The 21,792-nt window shown below is 36.9% G+C and overlaps 1 protein-coding gene across 3 annotated transcripts in view; it reads right to left on the bottom strand.

Moving 5' to 3' along the window:
* The window catches only part of ZFAND3 (zinc finger AN1-type containing 3), a 152,302-nt gene that overhangs the window by 49,117 nt on the left and 81,393 nt on the right, over positions 1–21,792 (bottom strand). For all 3 annotated transcript variants that reach the window (XM_064509528.1, XM_064509529.1, XM_064509530.1), the window contains one exon: positions 851–1,030. In XM_064509528.1, the coding sequence (XP_064365598.1) occupies positions 851–1,030 (180 nt within the window). The remainder of the gene's footprint in view (positions 1–850; positions 1,031–21,792) is intronic.

Genomic DNA, 21,792 nt, shown 5'->3' with positions numbered 1-21,792 from the left:
GAACCTCGGCAACTCCAGCAGATTCCCTATTAAAAGCATGTATATGTTTTTCTTGCAATATGTATGTCTATCTGCCAGCCATTAATTATGAGTGAACTCAGCCCATGGGCTATCTCTCAATAAAGCACCTTCTAAATTAAGCAAAGCTAGTTTGAAGAAAATGAAACTACAAATTACACATTTGGGCTTAGGCTGTAGAATGCAAATTTTAAAACTCATATTACATGCAGCATGAACTCGGATTGAGATTTAGAATAATTTAAAATAGGACTGTTTCTCACTACACATTTGCTAAATTTTAACAACTTAGCTTGCCTTCAGGGAGAATTTTAGCCTGACAGAGTTCAATAAAGAGTCATGAAAGATGAGATGGGTTGCCACATGAAACTTCATTTTATACAAGTGACCTAGCAGCAGTCTAGACAAACATGCATTATGGTCAATGCTATGTACAACTGCAATAATTTAAAACCAAAAGATTTTAAAGTCAAAATTTTAAAGATACCAATGTTCATCCCAGAACACACACATATATACACACACATATATATGTATATAAATTTACAAGTAATATAAGAATTTCATAAAATGAGAAAAACTGCTTCAAAATGCTAACTAAATTGCATACTGAGCTCAAAAAGCTGTAAAGTTGGTTAGAAACTCCTGTGAGCTCCTTTAATTTGTTCTTTGGTTAAAACCAGCAGTTTCTATTTTGTGAATAACTTCCAACCCTCCCCCGCCCCCAAAAGGCAGGCCATCTACTTGCAAGAGGAGTCAGTGAAACATAAGCCTGAGAAAAAAGCGAAACATTTACACCTCCTTTGCTCAGGCTCAGGACTTGTGCACTTACATTCCTCTTTGCTGGGTGAAGTTACATTCAGTTCTGTCAAAAGTTGCTGGTTGGGGTTAGCGGCCTGCGTGGTTAGAGAGGTATTGCTGTTGTCACTGTTCGTTTCTCCAGAGAACAAATCTGACTGGCTGTTGCTTGTGCTGGGAGTAGAGTCATCCTCTGGCTGCTTCTTCTGGAAATCTATCAAAACCAAGATTTCATATGTCATCCCACTTGCTCAATCTAATCGCTCAACTTTATGCATGAAATAGCACAACCAAAATCCCCCCAAAACACAGACTAAGTTAACCCCATGCTGATCATCTGTATACCTTGTATGACACAAAGTTAGAGTAGCCTTCAATTTTTTTTATTTCAGATTTGAAGTATTTGAAAACTTACTGGTTGTTAAACAGCAGCAACTGATTTCAGCCTTGTTCCTATTGCCATCACTGAAGGGCATCCAAAGCTTCCCACTGTGTATATCAGCATGTAGGACATGGTACCAGTGCAAAAGTAGTTCACACAAAGCATGTACAAAAGCATAAAAATGCAAACATCTGATGAGGTAAGAACTAAGGTATGTAATGCCACTACAGGGAAATCTAATACTTCTCTAAAAACAATGCTTCTCACTGCTGTTATATAAAATGTGATTTGAGGTTAGTATGCTTACACATACTATATGGCGTGGTCCTGTTTAAGTAGGTGTATATGGAATAAAGAGACAAATGCCTGCCAGGGACAACTTGAAACTGTATCTACACTAGTACCTCCCATTATGCTTGACCTAGTAGTAACCACATTGGGAAATTTTAGAGATGTAAGTACCAATCAAGGCAGCCTCCTGAGAGGAAAATGATTCATCTCTACAACATTTCCTTTAATATATAATCAATCTGCTGTTTGACACTTCTGACGCCCTTAGATGTTCACTCAAAGATCCAAGCATCAGCTGGAGATGCGCATTTAATACCTAAATCTATGATTTTTCTTGGAAACTGTGGCTTTTAGTAGCTTCAAAGCCTGTTGAAAACTCTTTCTAGATAGTCCACAAAGATTTGAGAAGCTGAGCCACTGCAGTATGTCCGCTTTTTGTCAAATTGTGCATTAAGTTCTTTGAAAGAGAAAATTCTTTACTTATATTTACAGTTTTCCATTAAAAATAAAAAAGTCAAAACTTTTTGATGTGTTTGCAAAATGTTGTAATTTTTAATCTTCCATTTTTTTTCTTTGTCATATTTGCCTTATTATTAAAAGCAAGGAGTTACTGATAGAAAGTGGCTCTCTCCTACATACTTCCTACCTTCAAACTGAAGCCTAAAGTAAACTCATAATGCTTCACAGTTCAGTGTAAACAACAATAAAATATTATCACAAAATAAGAATTTAAAGAGGACTCAGCAGAAAAAGAGCACAGTACTGTGAGCACAAAAATCAATTCCAAAACATTGTAGGAGCAAATTCAGAAAAATATAGTGATCCACATCAACCACAGGACAAAGCTTTTTTCCATGTTCCTGCTCAAACCACAACCACATTGGGAATCCATTCTATTTCCATCTCACTTGCTGATGCCTTGCCTCCATATATCTCATTCTTACAGTGCTGCCCATGGTATGCTTCTCCTTTTGCACCCACACTGTCTTATGTTTTTTTTTCTCACACCCACACCGAATTGAGCCCTAGAAATATTAGGCAATCCTATCCCTTAGCAGCTCCCCTTTTCCTGTACTATACCTCTCAATATGTAGCCTCGTCTATGCTGAGAAAAGAGACACAGGTATTTTGCAACATACAAGCCAATGCATGTTGGCAATGATGTTTTGTCGCATCACTTAGCGTCTATTTGCAGATAAACTGCTTTCTGGATTAGGAAAATTAAGGTATTTTTATATGTTTTCAAATGCTAATTTTATTTTTTAGTTTTCAACTGCTAGTTTTAACACAGTTTAAAATGCATTTCTAATGCACTGACTGCTAAGGTTCTCTCTGGATAAGTCAAATCAGACAACAGGTTTTTCTAGAAGTCCTACCACGGTGGGGTCAAGACATTTATTTTACTAGAATGGAAAGATTAACAAAACAGCTATTTTACATGCTGTTCGACATTTTCAGCAGGACTTCTCAGGCTGGCTGAGGCAGTTTCCTCTCCCTTTCCCAACCTCCAGCCACCTACAGCACACAAGGGAAGGCAGAACTGAGCTGGGGCGGGTTGTGCAGCTGCATGTTGAACCACACCAGGAAACAGATCCACCTGGGAAACCACCACCACAAAGAAGCCATTTACATGCCAGGCTATTTTTCAGTCAGATTAGTTGCCTCTTCTGATCAACCACACACCTAAACATCAATGCTCCTGCAGCACAGGATCTGCTAGGAAGGTGAACACAACTGCCTACTCCAATGCTGGCGTTAGAAGTTGCTTATCGGTACGTGACCTTAGAGTTAGATACAGGAAGTAAATCACCACAATACATTAAAGCTATGTGCAATTGATTTGGCTTCAAAGTTCCTCTTTTGTTCTGTTTTTGGTCAGGAAGTCTCAGAATTGCCCCCATAGTCCAAATTCCACTACTTCAACAAATCCCATCCTCAGGCTTACCTTGCCTCCAAACCAGGCTCCGATTAGAGGTGAAATATTCTTTTCCATTCCAGAGCTCCTTCAGAGCCCTCCCAAACTCCCCAAACCTGATATTTCATTAATTAGAGCATTAGTCTCAATTCCTACCAGCTATGCTTCTGGATTTCAGCCTGACGCAGCTCTGCCACTGCCAGCTGGACACCCTCCGGGAACACTTCTCCCAGCTACATGGATTGCAGTTAGCTTAACACCCAGTTATTTTCACAATGCAAAGGCACCTCGTTAGTAAGACGACAGGTGAAGATGAACTGCATCACTTCCTGGTATTCCTAAATACCAGGCAGGATTTATTCATCATGCAAATATACATCAATCAAGAAAAGTTGCTCATTATTATGTCTTGACAGAGAGAAACACATGGCAGCCCATAAACATTTGCTGATGATGGCATGTTAGAAACCCAGGTTGCCAACATGAGTCACTGGGATTGGGAAGCACTAGATAAAATCATCAAATGACCCTAAATGCTGCCTTTGATAGGGTTTAAAATGAACTGCCAGAGAAATTCAGCTGGAACTTCTGCGGTGGAAGACTCACCCAGAAGCCCAACTTGGGCAAGCAGCAGCTCAAAGCCAGGTAATGGGGAGGGAGGAAGAAGCAGGGAGGAAAGATCTGTCCCCACAACACGGTTCAAAATGTTGCTGGGGTGCTGTTGTCATCAGGGACAGGTAACGGACCTGTGAAGCTGTCCAGCTCACACCACACTAGTTACCAAAGTTTCATGCACTTTTATATTTTATTGTCAGGCTGCCGGCTATTATCAGTGCATTTATGCACTGAAGAGGGCTTCAAGAGTTTGTGATGATGTACACCTGCAACAACCAGGCTGTCACAGCGATTCCAGTTGGAGCCACCAGTTCAAAAAATATTGAATTCTTCATGCCTACACTGAGACCACAATCCTGACGGAACTGGAGCTCACAGCTGGAGATATTTGGGGAACCACTGGTCTATAAATAACCAGTACAGCAAATAAATGAAAATCACACACGTTGCCTGCAAATGTGGGGCTACAGAGATTAGATGGGAAGTGTTTTATGTGAGATTTGCATCCAAGGCATGCACAAAGTAAAGCTGTACTGTCTATTAGAAATGAGAGCATCTCTATCCTCAAGGAGTACAGCAAAATAACAGTTACACCATACACAAAATATTATACACCATGAGCAATCTACAAAATCCATTTAAAAAAAGCCAGTGTAAAGTTACAGAACAGTAACAGATACTATGAAATATATTAAAATTCAGCAAGTTAAAAATTCTCAGCCAGTGTATTTTTTCCTAGATAGACAAAAATACTTTACTCAGGCTGCATGAGCTGCTAAAGTGTCATCCACAAAAGGACAGACTTACAAACGAATTTTAAACATATTTAAGAAATAGTCTATATAACAAAAGTCCCGACAGTCCTTAAAATGACAGTATGGCAAACACTAGTGTTACACTTCATCTTCCAAAGCTATTTGCTTAACATGCACATTGACCTTTTTTTTTTTTTTTTTGAAAAACTATTCACTTTTATCCTATCAGTAAATTTGCCAACTTAAAACAGAGCACAAAAGGCTGTCAAAAATCATCATTCAGTAATAGCATTTCCCCAAAAGCTTGCTAATGAAATAGTCTGCAGCTGCCACACAGCAACAAAATCCTTCTTCACAGTTAAATGCTATTAGCCTTCATGTCTCCAGGTTGTCATGTATTCAGAACTAATTTTTATTCAGTTGGTAAATCAATTAACTTCTGAAAAAGTCTTAAACTGCTCAGTTCTGTGGAACCTGAGAAGATCTGCTATCCCCCCCTCTTCAACCGCTTTTTCACTGCAGACAAGTAAAATGCTGAAACTGCTCTTCTCCAGCGCGTGAAGTAGTTTTCAGGATTCCCCCCGCAAACTCTGCTTTCAAAAGCCACATCCACTAAAAATGGCAGCTGTTACCACCCGAGGACAAACTGGAACAACCAGAAATTGCCACCACAACATAAAGAGTTCCAAGTATGCAACTGGTTACGAAGAGAAATTGGGATTTCTGCAAGCTTTGAAGTCTTCTCTTACTGTCCTAACTCTTGATCTAACTGTATCAGTCAGATACCTGTATCTAAGTGAGACTTTTTCAGAGGACTTTTTCACAAACGCAACAATCCCTCCATCACCCAGAAGCTTCACTAGAAGCTTTTAAATTTATTACTTCTTCTCTAGTAAGTCAATTTGTGTTTATATGAACAAATGGCAAGGCTTTTTTATTTCCAGAAGTATTCCTAAATGCCCTGCGTTCCAAGCATTTGATTCCATTTAAAACAAAACATCTATCATAAATTGGATGTTTCACAATTGTTACCACTGGTGAACACATTGCAACAGCATAGTCCAGAAAACTGAAGATGGACACAGAAACAAAGTTTTCCACACTTTTGGTAAGATCTAGCTATTCCACTAATTCACTATGTATTACCATGGGCAAACTGCCTACATATGTGAGATATTAAATACAGAGAACCTCTAACTTATTCTGCTTTGAGGGTCTTTGTTTCTCCTGGGAGGGAAGAGAAAAGGGGATGGAGAGGAGAGAGAAAACAGCATTGAAAATTAGATCTGTGAGAACACATTTAAAAAACTCCACCCTCTAAATGCACTTGCATGATCCATGTGCAGTGCTAAATCCAAACGATTGACAGCTCAAAATCCATCTTTCAAATGTAAAACATCATCAAAAAATGTTAAGTTTGGAACTAAGTTTGCATAGCATTAGAAAAAAGTTACCATCTCTGAAAAACTATGTATTAGCACTGATCCAGTGACAAAAAGAAATTAAGTTAGTTCATCTGAACATCTGTAGTGGAGCAGGATACATCACATACCAAAGGTAACTGAAGCTGTACGCCTTACAAACACTGCAGCAAATTATTGAAAGTTGCCTTAGTAATGCTCTTTCAACAGCAATACAGGACTTATTCTGTAATATAACTTATACCATAAATTCAACCTAAATTATCAATATATTTGAGTTATTGCTTTATAATTTGTGGTCCAGTATTTTACTGGTGCAAATACATATATTAACGACACACCTGAATAGCTATATTATATGCCATCTGTATATGAGTGGACCTCATATGGCTTCCTTTAATCAACTCTTAACCGACTCCCATTAACACAAGTAACTTGCAGGTGACCTTGCTCTCCCTCAAACGCAGAAGTTTGCAGCAATTGCAGGAGTATTGTGCCTAAATGATTCCAGTTAAGCCTAAACTGCTTAACAAATAAAACAAACCAACCAAACACACATACACAATACAGGCAAGATCTTGGCAAGTTTTTAAGAGGAGATTTTATCCTGATTAAAATCAGAATTTAATTTCATTGACAGAACAATGACATCTGTTAATAGCCTCAACCAGGAAAAACAGACAGCTGGCAAGAAATTTAGCATTTCCATAATTTTTTTTTTTTTTTTACTTAACTATACATGTGTGCAGAACACCTTCATTTAAATGTTTTTTTTGCTCCATCATTACTATGGCTTTCACTATGCTAACAAAATCAGTACCACAGTGCTACAGTAACTGCCCCCAAATCCATCAAATTAGCCAACATTCTCCTCTCCTAGTTAATACAATGTAGTATTTTAACGTTTTGCAGAAAGCTTCAACTGGTACACAGATTTAGTGAAAAAGGATTATAATCTTCTGTTGTCAAAAAGTATGTTTTCTTTCCCTGCTCAATGCTGTCTGCCTTCTGTCACACCCTTCAGGTCATTTTTCAAGTGCAAGATACATGGTTCCAAGATGGAGCCATCACCAAATTAGGACATGAAAATTAGCTGCTTCTTGCATGGGGGAATAATAGAAGAAAAGATCTAAAACACCTAAAATACATCCAGTAAAATTTTACTGTACAGTGGAGATGCTGCTAGCATTAAGCAGCAACACTGTCAGCCTTCTAGTCCTAAAATCCTTTTGCTTTGTTGTGTTTAAGGGTTGTGCCCAGAAACTCGACTGGTTAAGCAGGGACAGAAAATCTCAGACAGAGCTCTCGTGCACTGGATATTAATAATGAGAAGAGTGTTATGTTGTTATATTACTTCAGTAATACATGTAGAAATTATGATGAATGTTTTATGAAATATTTTCTATATACAATGAATCCATATAGTTTAGATTAAAAGAAAAACAAGAAACTTTGTGACTAGTAGATATGTTTCTAGACTTCAGAAGTCAAGTTTTTTTTTTTATAAGACAATCTTTTGTCCTTTTGTACTTATTAAATAATACTGATAATGAAAGCCATTACCTTTACAGCTTCTGACTCTAACCCATAAAATCAGAAGTGCCACACAGCTCTGAAACGGTGTCTTCTGCATAGGACTAATGAACTCCCTCACTACATCTGTCCTGCTCCAGTCACCAAGCTAGGGTGAACGAATGCAGAGAGTCCATCTCCCAAAATATCTTCAGTCCATCTATTACCCCAAGACTAAATTAAAAAAAGTATTTAGAACATCCACCCTTTCCATCATCTAAAGGACTCCATTAGGTAACAGAAAAAAACAGGCAGTCCCAATTCCAGTACTTAGTTTAGCCATCAATCTCAGGTAAGCTACATAACAGAATACTGAGTCCTCAACTTTGTATTAATTGCAAGGGGTCTATAGCTGTAAATAGGGAAGAACCCTTAGGCTTCTCGTAAGTGACTTTTGTGATTACAGTCAGCAAAAATTTACAGCGAAAAAGACAGGCAGGTCAAAATATTAAGGGATTTTATACTAAGCTAGAGCTTTTTTCTTGTTTGCACTTATGCTATGGCGCAATAAATAACAAAATTTATGAGACTCCCAAGGGGGCCTAAATTTAAGCTCTCCATTTTGCTTGTTTTAAGAGTCAAGGTTATATATGCTTCCTATTCTCTGATCTATAACAGATGTTATCATTAATAAGCAATGGGTGCATTCAAATAAATGATGTGTCAGAGCAAACATCAGTGTACTAAGAGGAGAAAATTACAGAGTCTTTAAGGTAATTATTTTGGTTGATATGTGATATTACACCATTTCTTTATTCTTCAGTTCCACAGCTCCCATAACTTAACAGTGTGAACTAGCAAAAAAGTTATTTGGAGAGTGTTTGATTCTTACACAGCATTAAATGCGCAGGCTGCACATCTTTCCTTACAAGAGCATCTTGTTCTTTTACAGAGCATAAATTAATGTGTTAGTGTTCTAGCAAATGTCTGCTAGTCCATTAGTACCACAACAATGCACACAAAGGAGTTTTACCTTATTCTTGTCTCATCAGAAAATAGTTTCTGCCTAAACGAAATTGCACTTTGAAAGTACTCAGTGGAAAGTAATACGAGTATTATGACACAATAAATGACTCCTACAGTGAAGCGTTTATTTTAAGTTACTGCATCTTTTTATCCCCCTTCAAGTGCCTGGAAAACACTCTTCATACATGGCCACGGTATATTACTACAAATTTTGAAGGTTTTAGAACTGTTCACTGGACTTCTCTGGTTCACAGCCTGTTGAGACGTTTCAAGTACCACTCATATGTGACTACATTTTGCATAATGAATTAAGCCAACTTGGAGGAAAAACTTTCTTTTAAATAGGTATCTGAATACGATCTACAGCTCCAATAATGGAACGCCAATAATACTCTACTTGGGAGCAGAAGATAATTTTTTTTTAAATAGCATACAGAAATAAAGTGGTACTAGCCCCCTTGCAGAATAAACAGATAGACATTCTGCCCTAAAGGGAATGCACTGCAGAATTTAGACATGAATTTGTATTAGAGAAGACCACCAAAGTCACAAAATGGAATCATACGCTATAGGTACTGTACAAGTATTTCATACACACACACACACACACACACACACACACACACACACACACAGTAGTTGTCAATAAGTACACAACAACAACAGCAACAATAGGTGGATTAATTGAAAAGTAGACTGGAGAGAATGAAATAACTCATAGCAGTGCATTTTTGAATGAACTAGCAGAAGAGCTCATCACTTTCACAGTTAAGCATGAAGTATAGGGAGAACTAAAAACACTATCAAAAATATTAGAAAGATGTTTTCCTGCACTATTGAACTTTAGAGTTGGGAGCACATCTGGTACAGGAGCACCATTCAGCTCTTAGGTTTCTTTCATCATAAATATAAACAAAATCTGAAATGAGTGCTTTACTCTCCATTATCCTTCACGGTTGTTACACTTTTAAAAATAGCAACACATTATTAATAGGAGTTTCAGATACTGTTGTGATTTGTCTGTTAGATAAACTTAGTTTTTTTCACATACGTTTCATTTTTCTTTTCAAACAAAGCTGAAAAGGAGCAAAATAAATAAATAAAAAAGATGGATCTACAAAGGTGGCAAGCACACAGTGAGAATGTGTCAAGGCCACAGAGTATTGTACAATCGTACATGACAGCCGTATTCCTGGAATTATATGTATTCATCATTCAGCCACTAGGATCAATGTATACAGTAAGACTGTCATATCTATAAAACTATTAGGACATTTAACGTGATCAAATTTGCTTGTATTAAGTCTGATGATTTTGAGGTGAGTCCTACCTTAGCTCTCAAAAAAGAAACCCTCTGCTTAAAAATGACATTCCAAAAATATGTGGTCTTTCTCCCGTCTGGGTAAAATTGTTCTACCTCAAAGCTACGCAGCAAGTTCCAGATTTGACCACCAGATATATATATATTTATCTAGCGAAACTACAAGAACATTCAACAGTAACTACAAAACATAGGTTAGCAAGACAACAGGCTTAGCATTATTACAGATGATCTTCACAATCAAGATCCAAGTCACCACTAAATACATATATAAACTTTTTTTTTGTTTTTTTAAAAAGGAAGAGTAATGTAGTTGGTATAAAAGTGAGTAGAAGAATCTACAGGAACTCCATTAACCAGGCTTATAACATCTTACAACATGGCTACCATGAAAAAAAACTGTCATTTCCACAGCACACGATCCCATTATCTCCAAAGTAGTTGTGAAATACTAATTGAACTGATTCTTTGATGAAAAAGGAGTTTTACTATAACCTACACCAAAGTATCCTCTGCGAGCAGCTACCCCACAGAACACACACTCCTTGCTCTGCCTCACAGTAATAATCTGCTTGGTGTAGCCATTTCAGTACTGAGCAGTGACAAGGTCACTGAAAACCCCTGTGAATAAAGTTTAACACACCCTTCTGTCACATTTCCTATTCCTTTAAAGTAGCATGCTTACCTTATTTCCTTTTTAAATTTTATCATTCCATAAAACTCACAAAGGTAAAAAATAAATACTATTGCCTGTCATCAGAGGATTCAAATTACGGAAGCTATGAAGAATAAACTACTATTTTAGCAAGTCACAGTTTAAGTTTCCTCCCCTTACGTACGCAGTTAGTGTTCATTGACTCCAGGACAAAGCACGTACAGTACGAAAGTACTATATAAAGGTACTACTGCATTGCAAAATACTGAAACCAAAGAGGGGTTAGCTATAATACTGCATCTATCAGGAACTAGAAAATGAAGGCAATTTATTACTTAAGTAATTGTGGCTACATGGATTCTTGAATACCCTTGAATCAAAAGGTATCAGCAATAACCGAACCCAAGGTGAAGGGAAGGACTTCCAATAAACTGTGGAAAACGAAGTGACTGCTCCTTGATTTTCAATGGTATGTAGAGAGTTTGCACTCATCAAGAAGAACTTTCTGCCAAAATGGACTATTAGCAAAACACTCAGTCCAGTGGACATATTGCCATGGAGGCTTCTGGGTTGCTGCTGCAAAACATGGCAGTAACGACAGCTCGACCACCTCCCAAGAGAAACAGAAGAAACTGTGGGACCCAGCAACAAGGAGAAGTATAGAAGAACTGATATAAGGTTACAGAATTAGTCTTTAAAGCTAAATGGCTGCAGGTATTTTTAAGGGTACACGTGCCACCTACAGAGATTAATCATTTAACATGATCTGAGGGAAATACAACAGTGGGAATAAAACAGAATTAAATATAGGGGAGTTAAGAAAGTAACTGGGGAAAACATCTAAGCAGCTATGATCTACAGAACTTATACTCAAAGAAAAAAGTGGAAAGCCTGAAACATGATTATTTCAAAGCAGATGAGACAAAATTCTGGAAAATACACAAAGGTGTAATTTTCTGAATTGACTAAGAAAGCACAGAACTGATAAAGCTACTGCAGCTGTGACATTCTCCCTAAATTTCTCTATTTTCACCTCTAGAATTCTTGACGCACTTGTATTCCTTTATGAAACAAAACAAATGGGAAACATCCCATTTCAAATCAGATTCAGACTGATGATACATCAACATCAATGCTGTAAAGGGGAGAAACACTTTGATTAGAAAAATCTGATAAGCAAATCCACAAAACAAGTACATGGCAACAGCAGCGAGTATATGAAGTAGATTAACAAAGTGAACTTCTAGAGGTGCTTTTATAAAAAGTAAGAGATCTTGAAAACAGGACTGTTAACTGATGGAAACAGCATTTAATTACCATGAGTATTTACTTTGGACACTTCACTCACAAGGCACGTAGGAGCTAATACCGTTTTAATAAACATTTCAATTAACTTTTCTTGTACTGGTGCTATCTTGGAGGTCGCCTTGTCACGCCTTTTCCAATGTCTAGAGAGAACACTCCAATTTCAAAACATATGTCCATTATTTTCTAATTAATTCCTTCAGTCCAATTTATGCAGTTCCAATTCAAGTGAACGTTTGCCTCATTTTATGTCTATAGTCACATTTATAGTTCAAGTATTCTCAGATATTTGCCTGTACCGTGAATCACCAAGATGTTCACAAGGGATAAAAGGACTCTAGAATACATTAAACCTTTCTGGCTTCAACCCACAAACCCATTGTCATTTCCCTCTTCCTCATCTCTAGTTAACGCACCTTAATAGCTACTGTTACCAAAACTCTCAAAACAACCCTCAGAACTGCTCCTTTATCAGACTCTTTCCCTAATATCCTCTGTATAACCAAGATGCAGATCTAAAAGTCTTTCTGGAATATAAAGGAGAGCAGGCACAGGTCCACAAAACAAGAAAACAGTGTTTCTCTTCACCCTATTTGTTGCAAGGCAGCACATCTTTCTTCCCTTCTCTGATTACACTAACCAATTTATTACCATTTATAACTTTTTTTTTTAAAATTTTCTCTGTCCCACCCACAACCCTCAACATTTCACTGCCTCATTTCCAACATGTGATGGAAAAGTGGGCAAATCTTATCCTGTATTTACTTAACTCACTTTTTCCTGCTTTACAAATGCATGCGTGGGAGGAAAATCTAATGTTTTAATCGCTGCTTAGTTTTACCACCACACCTACGAATGGCGAAGTGAAGCATAAGGGGAGGGCTTCTTTCCACTCTTCTCAAACTTACTGGAATCTGAGGTTTCTTTGCTGTAATACATATCTGCCTTTAACATAAAATAACCAGAGAAAAGTTTGGAGAGACAGAACTCAAAGTCTGACAATCCTCAGCTGTGGGGGCAAAAACTTGGTGAGGGTTGCAGTTTATGTGAGCAACTTGTGATTGCCATAATCTCCATAATATCAAATAATAGGTCACATTCATCAGCCAAGTTTTAACCGTGTAAGTGAGAAAGCTGGCTGGAAACTATTCTGGCGTCTTTGTGCTTTAGCTCCAAACTCCGCATTTTATCATCTGAAAGGAGTCAGGGAACTTCAAGGAGTAGCTGCAGTTTCCCCAGTTATCTTCCTTTCCATCTCATGCTGCGATGATACAAAAAACACATGAGAGCACAGTGTCAACCTGCCCACAAAAAAGTGTAGAAAGCAGGACAGTTTCGGGATGGAAGGCTAACCTACATATCATCTTCCCCCATCCCGAATGTTGGAAGTTGCTCACCTGGCTAACACAAAAGGTCATTAAAGACAACCAACCTTGAAAGTCATCTTTGATTCAATCGGTCATATTCCAAATATATATTTCTATAACAAGTTTTATAACTACAGAGTGGTCAGGTTTCAAAAAAATTTTTTCTTGTATCACATGCTTCATTCTGTTGTTGTTTTCATTGTTCGGGTTAAGGAGAGAACGGGCAAAATAGTCAACTGTGGGACTTCTGAAAAATTAACGCAAATAAACCCAAATCTTCCTTTCATCAGAATCAACATCTACATGGACCGACAATAATATCAAAGCTGACTGCTTACATTAAAAAACTAAGGCTGTCATTAAGTCAAAAACATAACCAGTTTTTTTAAAAAAACTGCTTAAAAAAATTCTGAAAGTTTACAAGTAAGTGATGTGAACAGCTAAATGCTATAGGCATACATAGCACTATCGTCTTGGGTATCTAGAAAACAGCAAACATTACATGAACAAATGAACGAAAGTAAGCTATGTCAAATAGAAAACAACACAATTATGGATTTTTTTTTTTAAAGCCAATGAATTTAGCTAAATAACTAAAAAGAAACAAATAAAAAAAATTGGACTACCATATGTCTGAAGCCACCTTAGCACCTGAGAAGACAGCACTAATTCCTTTGAATCATCCCTCAAAGTGAACTCTTTGCTCCACAAGAAGGCAGCCAAGAATCCGACCTAATTCTAAAAGGTCAAACATAGCAAACTTTCCACTAGCTGGATTTGGTGGAAACCACTATGTTATCACTAAATTCTCAATATGGGACACTATGGCTCAGAAATACTACATCAACCTAAACAGCTCTTGCTTATTCTCTCTGTGCTTGAAGCACATATATTTCCTTTGAAGTCTTTTAGGAAAAAGTACGAATATACACAGATATCCAAATTGCTCACATAAAATAAACATTACCTAGACATTTCTGTGAGCAACAAAACATAACAGAGTTTTGAGTTAATGAACAACAAAGTATTTTCAATCCTACTTATTAAAATTGTCTTCTAGAAGAAGAAAGTAGGAATGTTGAATTAAAGCCAATGACAACATGCATTTTCATTATTAGACAACTAATGCCAGAATATCTACCTGGAATGCATCTCAAAATACGAAATTAGTATAAAATGTTTGCAAATAGAGTCATTTAGTGAGTTCATATCTAAAGCTTAGGGATTCCTTTAATGATTTTTCTGACAAATGCTGCCAGTTTCCATATTTAGATGCCTCTTTGGTTTCTTAACATTAAAAAAAGAGGAGGAATGGAAAAACTAATCTCAAAACAATACATTCCTGTCCTCCCCGGTAGAAAAGATAGATACTATACTTCTTTCGGAATCCACTTATTTTCATATAGCAAATATATGTGGGCTTAAAGTATCTCTTGTCATGAAGAAGTGACTCTTCTATCTCCCAGCGCTGGAGAATCACAACTTAAATTGGCTAAAACATATAACTTTGTCTACGTTCTAACAAGGAGATGAAGTACAACAGAAAAAAAAAAAAGCGTTAGAAGAAAACAATCCTTTTGTTTCAAAAATCCATTACATGACCTGACTCTTTGTGTTATTGCTTGCAAGTGACTGAAGAGGAGAGCAGCAGCCTTTTGCACGTACCTATTTCCAGAGCTCTTCATCGGCAAAGTGTGAATCTAAATCAAAGCAGCAATTTGTAGATCTTAAACAATCCACTAATTAGCTGCTGGCAATGCTGGGGTCCTGCACATGAATACAGACTCTGGGGCCAGGCCTCTGCGATCCAGGTCTTCTTTCTACAAGTTTAACAGTGTCATGGCCATGGAATTAAGACTCCTTATTTACGAAAAGGCCCCAGCTGTTTTGTTTTTCTTCTACAGTCCTAGAGAAAATGTACAAGGTTACACAGCTTCTTCTATTAATAACACTCAAAACAAGTAAAAACTGTTTTAAGTGTTAAATTGGGGTGCGGGGAGGGGGGGGGAATGAGTTTTCATTATCCTCAGAAAAAACAAGAACAAGAAAAATCATCACCAAATGCTTACCAAATGGAAAGGAAAACAAGGATAAAAAAAGCTACTGTCAGGGATTCAGCTAGGTTTTTTTTTTTTCTTTTACACTTTCTGAAGTGCAATACCCATGAAAAACAATGAAGTAAAAAACACTTTCAAGAAGTGTTTGAAAACATTCTTTCAAACATCCTTTTAAACTCTATTATGCCTAAAGAGAGTTAGGATTTACAATTGTATTATATAGCCTCTTCAGAGGAACATTACACATTCTACAGAAATGGCATATGATTGACTGAACCATCCCAGGAAAGCGTATGGGGAAAATCTTAGAAATCGCCTGCTTTAATAAACTAGAAGACAAACAGTTAGCCTTTCTACTCAAGTTAGGGTGACTGCGTTTCAAGCCCAAGTAATTACAGGCATTACTTTGGAAATCAACTGAGGATTGGCACATAAAATTCAGTTCAAATAACTAAATATAAACAAACTAAAGGATGGGTAATTTTCAGAAAAAGATCAATGACTGCTAGAAGCTATTAGTTGTTTCATGCATGCTGTTCTAATTACCTGGTTAAAGCACAAGAATTTGCAGAGCCCATCCTCACAGCTCAGCAAAAATGGCAAAATGCAACTGATTCCAACAGAAAGAGGGGAGGGTTACAGAGAAATGTATCTAAAGTGACAATCTCAGAATAAACTGGGACAACCGGCCCAACTGTCTCCCACTATATCCAAAGAGCTACAGTGGCAGAAAACCCCATATGCACTACAGTTCTCTTTTTAAAGTTCTACTTATTCTAGAGCAGTCTAAAAGTCATTCCCACCTCATACACGTTAAATTTCTAGTTGAGAATGCATGGTAAAACTGATTAAACTATTTAGTGTCTGCCACCAGAGGGAGTTGTTCTATTAGAATGAATCTTCCAAAGACTTCCCTATACAAGGATTTCAATTCTCTATTTAATTATCGTTAGTAGGGAACGAAGCTTCCGCTGTTCAGTAAAGATGCTTTGAAGAGTCTCTTATTATGCAAACCCGCTTTAGATTAATTAGCATTACGGCAAATTTGATTTTCTATTTAAGAATGGCAACTTGGTAACTAACCCAACATTTCCATCTCAAACTATCCACAAAAATAGTAATTGCCCTCTATCCTCTCTTTCTGACCCATAAGGCAAACACAGGAGAAATTCTTTACTTCCTATGGAAAGGAGCATTAGATATTTCTTTTTCCAAAGAGAAGTAACTTCTTTCTGTCAGCCATTAGGGAGAAAAATTTGAAGTGGCATCACCCTCCTATCTTGCATGAATCAGCTTAGCAAACTATGGAACTTGAAAGATATATAAATTAAAACCAGGGAGAGTGCAAGCAAGAACATGAGTGGCAAAACTCATTTAATTACACTGTTGGAAAATTCTGCTGTATAAATTTCTGGAAGTAACCAGTATTATAGTTTCCTAAAAGACAAGGAATTGGTGCTGACAATGCCTTGAAGAAGCAAAATATACCTAATAAAAAAAGGAGCAAGATTTTCCCTATTAAATGGGCTTTGCTAGGAAACAGCAACAGTGTATCTGACACGGGATATTCTGTGGCTGCCTTTCGCTCCTCTGTTCTTCCTCATGTAAAATGGTGTAAGATAAACATTTTAATGTTGCCTTAGCATCTGCACAGTTAAAGTATCTTTGAGATGAACAACCTCAAAAGTTGTTCTCCAAAAGTCTATTCCATTTTTGCCAAACTTCGTTGTCAGGACTGACTAAAATGTTTACCTGAGAAAATGCATTGTATGCTTATGGTCATATAGTAGGATCATAGTGGCAGGTGTGACGCTATATGTGCTAAATTATTTTATTTATATAAAATGTATTATATATATTAAAAAAAACCCAAAAACTAAGTATAAAATGAACCTCAACAGAAGTATATTCAGTACAGGCCAAAAAGGAAAAAAAAGAGAACACTAGACCATTAATTTATTCATATTTTGGTCTTTGATCATCTCTAGAAACAATTTTTCACACTAAGATGTTCTGTATGTTTATTTAAATAAAAAGTGAGCTGCATTAGACATTCAAAAAAAATCAGCTTTATAGAATACTTCTCTTTCTCTTATTTGCCCAATGTTTATGCAAACTTAATATATTAAGAATCTTAGCAAATAAAAGTGGCAACTCAACTGAAAACAGGAATAAAACGAAGATACTTCAGGGTATTACACCAATCCACAGCCTAATGGGTTTTTGCTAGAACAAAATTCCAAGCTGATGCATGTTTGCTCCAAGATTTTAACCAAGAAATTCATTTGTAGACTTACACATTAATTATACTGATACTCCACAACTCAAGTCTAGCCAAGCATGAAGAACTGAATCTTAAATTCTCATTTCATAGAAGCAAGGCTCCTGCACTCAATTTCACAAAGTTCCCTCAAGAGTGTTCCTAGGTACATCCTATCTTTTTCCTGCCAAGTTCATCAATGACTAAGAACAGGTCAGCACTACAAACACATTGATATGAAGCCCATATATTTAATTCCATCATCATACTCCCTTGCTAATTAATTTATGACCTCTACAATGCACTGGAACCTAGAAGTTCTCCTCTAGTTCCCAGTTCAGAACATAATTCAAACTTGGCTGCAACACTGGTCTGAATTTCTGCTTACTCCTTCATTTCTAAGTTCCCCAGGCTATACTAGAACTCATATCTGCATCTGAAATAAACAGTGTGGTTACAGAAGCTCAGCTTTCGATTACAAGATTTCCCTATCTCACGTTTAATCTTAAGAAGAACGCTCGCTTGTTTTGCTGAGACTGACACTAAAGGCTGTGCTACTGTTGCTATGCCTAGTCTGTCCCACGTGGAATTCTGCATTAGTAAATCACCACCATTCTGGTGATAAAGAGGGAAGTGTTTCCCCATAGGGATTCCTAAATGTTGCTGTGATGCTACTCAAGATAGCAGATTTAAATTTGCACTTTAAAAAGAACTTCTGAAAAACAAGCCAAATCAGTGACCCCAAGGAGGCTGTGGTGGCAGAGGTAACGGGTGAAATTCAACTTTCTGTAGTATATTGCACTAGAATATTTCAGGTTGCTCTATACTGAACTGCATACCATCTAACGTGAAAAATGTCTTACCTGTTACATGTCTGAGGGTAAAGTTTGTTTTATTATAGAGTGATCTTTCTACTATTTACAAATATACTTTGAATGCTGCTAGTTACATTTTCATAACTGTTTTGTAAAGGTATCCAAATGCCTTTAGAAATAGGGAAAAGCTGGGTATGAAGAGTATTAAGCCATTTGTCCAATTAGGTGCTGGAAATGCATTACAAAGTCAGGAAGACTACGATTCATTTCAAGTTCAGAGAGATTTTTTTTGAGAGTATTTTCAGAAACTCTCTCCATATGTGTGCCCTGTTTTTTCTAGTCTTTCCTGCTTGGTCACTGTTGTCGACAGGGTGCTGGGCTACTCAGAGCTTTGGCTGGCCCTGTAACGCTATTCTCTTACTTGACTTCTGGAATTATTCAGGACATGTTCACTTACACAAGGGTGACGGTTTGAAGATAGCAAGGAATGTTGTAAAGAGAATGGAGCTGAAGAAAGAACCAAAAAGAGTGAAAAATGAATACAGCTGGGAGCACTGTGTTAAATACTTAGTGCCACAAATCAATGAATACTGGCCATTTAGCTTGGAAATTGTAACGTTTCCCATTTACATTTTAATCGATCATAGTGACCTTTAGTGATAGTGACCAAAATCTGTTCTTTTTTTTTTAAACTCTCGCTGAAAGATATTTCATTGAAATCCTTCTGAAAATAAACAGCATTTATAACACTTTTATAAACACCGTGCAAAGTAAGAGTAGGCTTCTTCAAGTTTTGCATAATGGTAAAATCTTAAATTCGAAAAAAGTAATGCCATTACTCACATCAAAGGTTTTTCAGTCCCTGACTTTTGCTCTCCTTTCCCAGAATGGAAAGTTGCATTAGGCCCTCAAAAGCTGCATTTAAACCTTTTTGGCAAAGAGGAGGCAAAAGTAGCTCATCATGATATATGGCAAAATTATCACTTTCTGGCCCTAGGGATTCTCTCTCTTACTCTTGCTTATCAAGCCTTGAAATCTCTTTCTTTCTTCTTCCTCCTCTTCAAAAACATACTTTCAGAAACATGAAACTTGTGTTCTCTGGTCAGTTTGAAGATGATTTCATCCACATCTGTATTTCCCATCAAACTTGCTTTACAAGAAAACTGCAAAATGATATTCTCAGGGGGCTGCAAAACAGTAACTGCATCAGTCTGAAAACTTGCAGCAGTGCTAGATGTTGAAGAAATGGCTCTACTCTTAAAAATTTCAGGTGAGTTTTCACAACAGAATTAACCAGAAGAGCAAGGATTTTTTTATAATGCATTACACTTTTAAAGGCTGTGCCAGAAACAGGCCTGTCTGTCAACTTCCTTGCAATGCTAGATTCGCAAGCCTTCTCTTCACTAAAGATGGAGGCAGATACTGCTCAGTGGAGAGTGGTGATTGTACAGGCCCACGAATGATGCATCATCAAACTCTAAGTTTAAGATTCATGTTATGGTTTTCTGCCATATCTACCTGCCAGACCTCTTCCTTCATCGTCATGCAGAATATCATAGCTTAGTTATACAGTCTTTTTTCTTTCATCACTTATTTTTAGGGATCTCAGTATCAGATCTCGCGCTGATGGACACTTGCTGCAATATTTACTCTGTTTGGATAATAGCCCCAAGCAAATGATATCTTAAAGATAGTTCACAAAAAGAAAGTTAAGACCATTGCTGGTCTTGCATCTGCATTGTCTTTTCACTTCAAAGTAGAATTATGTTTGTCATTCTCTTACCTTCTACTGTCAAGCACCAGAAAAAAATTCATGGCTAGGAATGAATAAGGACATCTTTATTCTTAATACACTGTGCTAATAGCATATTTTTAACACCAGGCAAACGTGAAACACTCTCAGTGCACGTGAACCCTGATGCGGAGTTTCTTCTTGTCACATCCAATCACAGTAACAAGTTTAGGAAGAATTAGAAGTTGAGTGAAATGCAGTGCTCTCCCAAACCTCATTTTCATAGTTTCTTTAAAAACAGAACAAGCAAACAAACCTTAGCCTGGTATTCTAATGCTGAGAAAGTATTGTTTCTATTATCTTCATTACCTGCTCAGTGACAGCATATTGAAATGCTTTCATCAAACCTCATGTGGTGAGGAATAGAGAACCACAGCTTTCCACCTGGGTGCCTGATTAGTACTAAAATATCTTCAAAAACATTGCTGCATCTGCTTTTAAAAATAGAAATTGGAAGCACAGTGCTTTGTTTTAATATAAAAGTGACTGCCTAATTGAAGTTCAAATGAAACTCATCCAAAACTGCCAGGTTACAGCTACTTCACAGATCTCTGTCTTACTGACAGGGCTGTAAGTTATTTTTACATGGCAGTTTTTCACAAGAAGAGGAAAAGGATTGCCCGCAGCAGGTTATGTCTTCGACCTATCACTTGATGCCTCAAAGTTCTTCCAAGCTCTCGTGCTTCATGTCTATATTTGCTCACAGGTTTCCAGAACAAGTTAAAAAAACTGACAGCAAGTAGGAAGTCCACAGCTGAGAAACTCCAACATTTTTTAAACAGCAGTTACATACCGTGTTAAGCAGCCTAAATCCGAAAAATAACATCTATTCAGTTTGCAGCTGCAAACAATGGATGCAAACAAAAATATTTTCACAAGAGAGATTTTTGGAAACACTACCATTTAAACAAACTATAATTCACAACAGAAAAATGAAGAGGAAGCATTAGAATATATTTTTAACTACTCAAGAACAGTTTCTATGTCTTCGTAATGTCCAGAGTAGATGCCAATACCTTACGCAGTTCTTTTTAAAAACAGCTTTGACAGACTACTCCATAATTCAGTTGATTTATCTATAACAGATGCATAGATGCAAACAGAAAAGCAACCCTATTATATCAGCTTCAAGTATATTTTCCAGCTAAAGCTTACTGTAAGTGCAACCAAAAAATGACATTTATTTAAAATTCAGTTTAACAACTAACTATAAAGAAAATTGATAGAATAAATAGCTATACCAAGAGATAAAAAAAGATGCTCCTTAGGTACCATGGACTTGAATTATTGTTGTTTGAAGGTAAAAAACAGAATGAGCCTCAAAATGAGACATTACAATAATAGTGTGCAATCTACATACCACGATTATTTAAAAATAATCTTTTGTCTTTTTAAAAATATTAAATAGTCCCAGGTTAACTAGAAATCAAGATTATTACAGCAGCATATATACCAAGCACTCACGAAGCTACCCCCAAAAAAGCCAT

The sequence above is a fragment of the Dromaius novaehollandiae genome, chromosome 3 (assembly GCF_036370855.1).
Source record: "Dromaius novaehollandiae isolate bDroNov1 chromosome 3, bDroNov1.hap1, whole genome shotgun sequence".
NCBI lineage: Eukaryota > Metazoa > Chordata > Aves > Casuariiformes > Dromaiidae > Dromaius > Dromaius novaehollandiae.
Note: the sequence above shows the minus strand (reverse complement) of the source record. Positions and strands in the feature narration are given on the sequence as shown.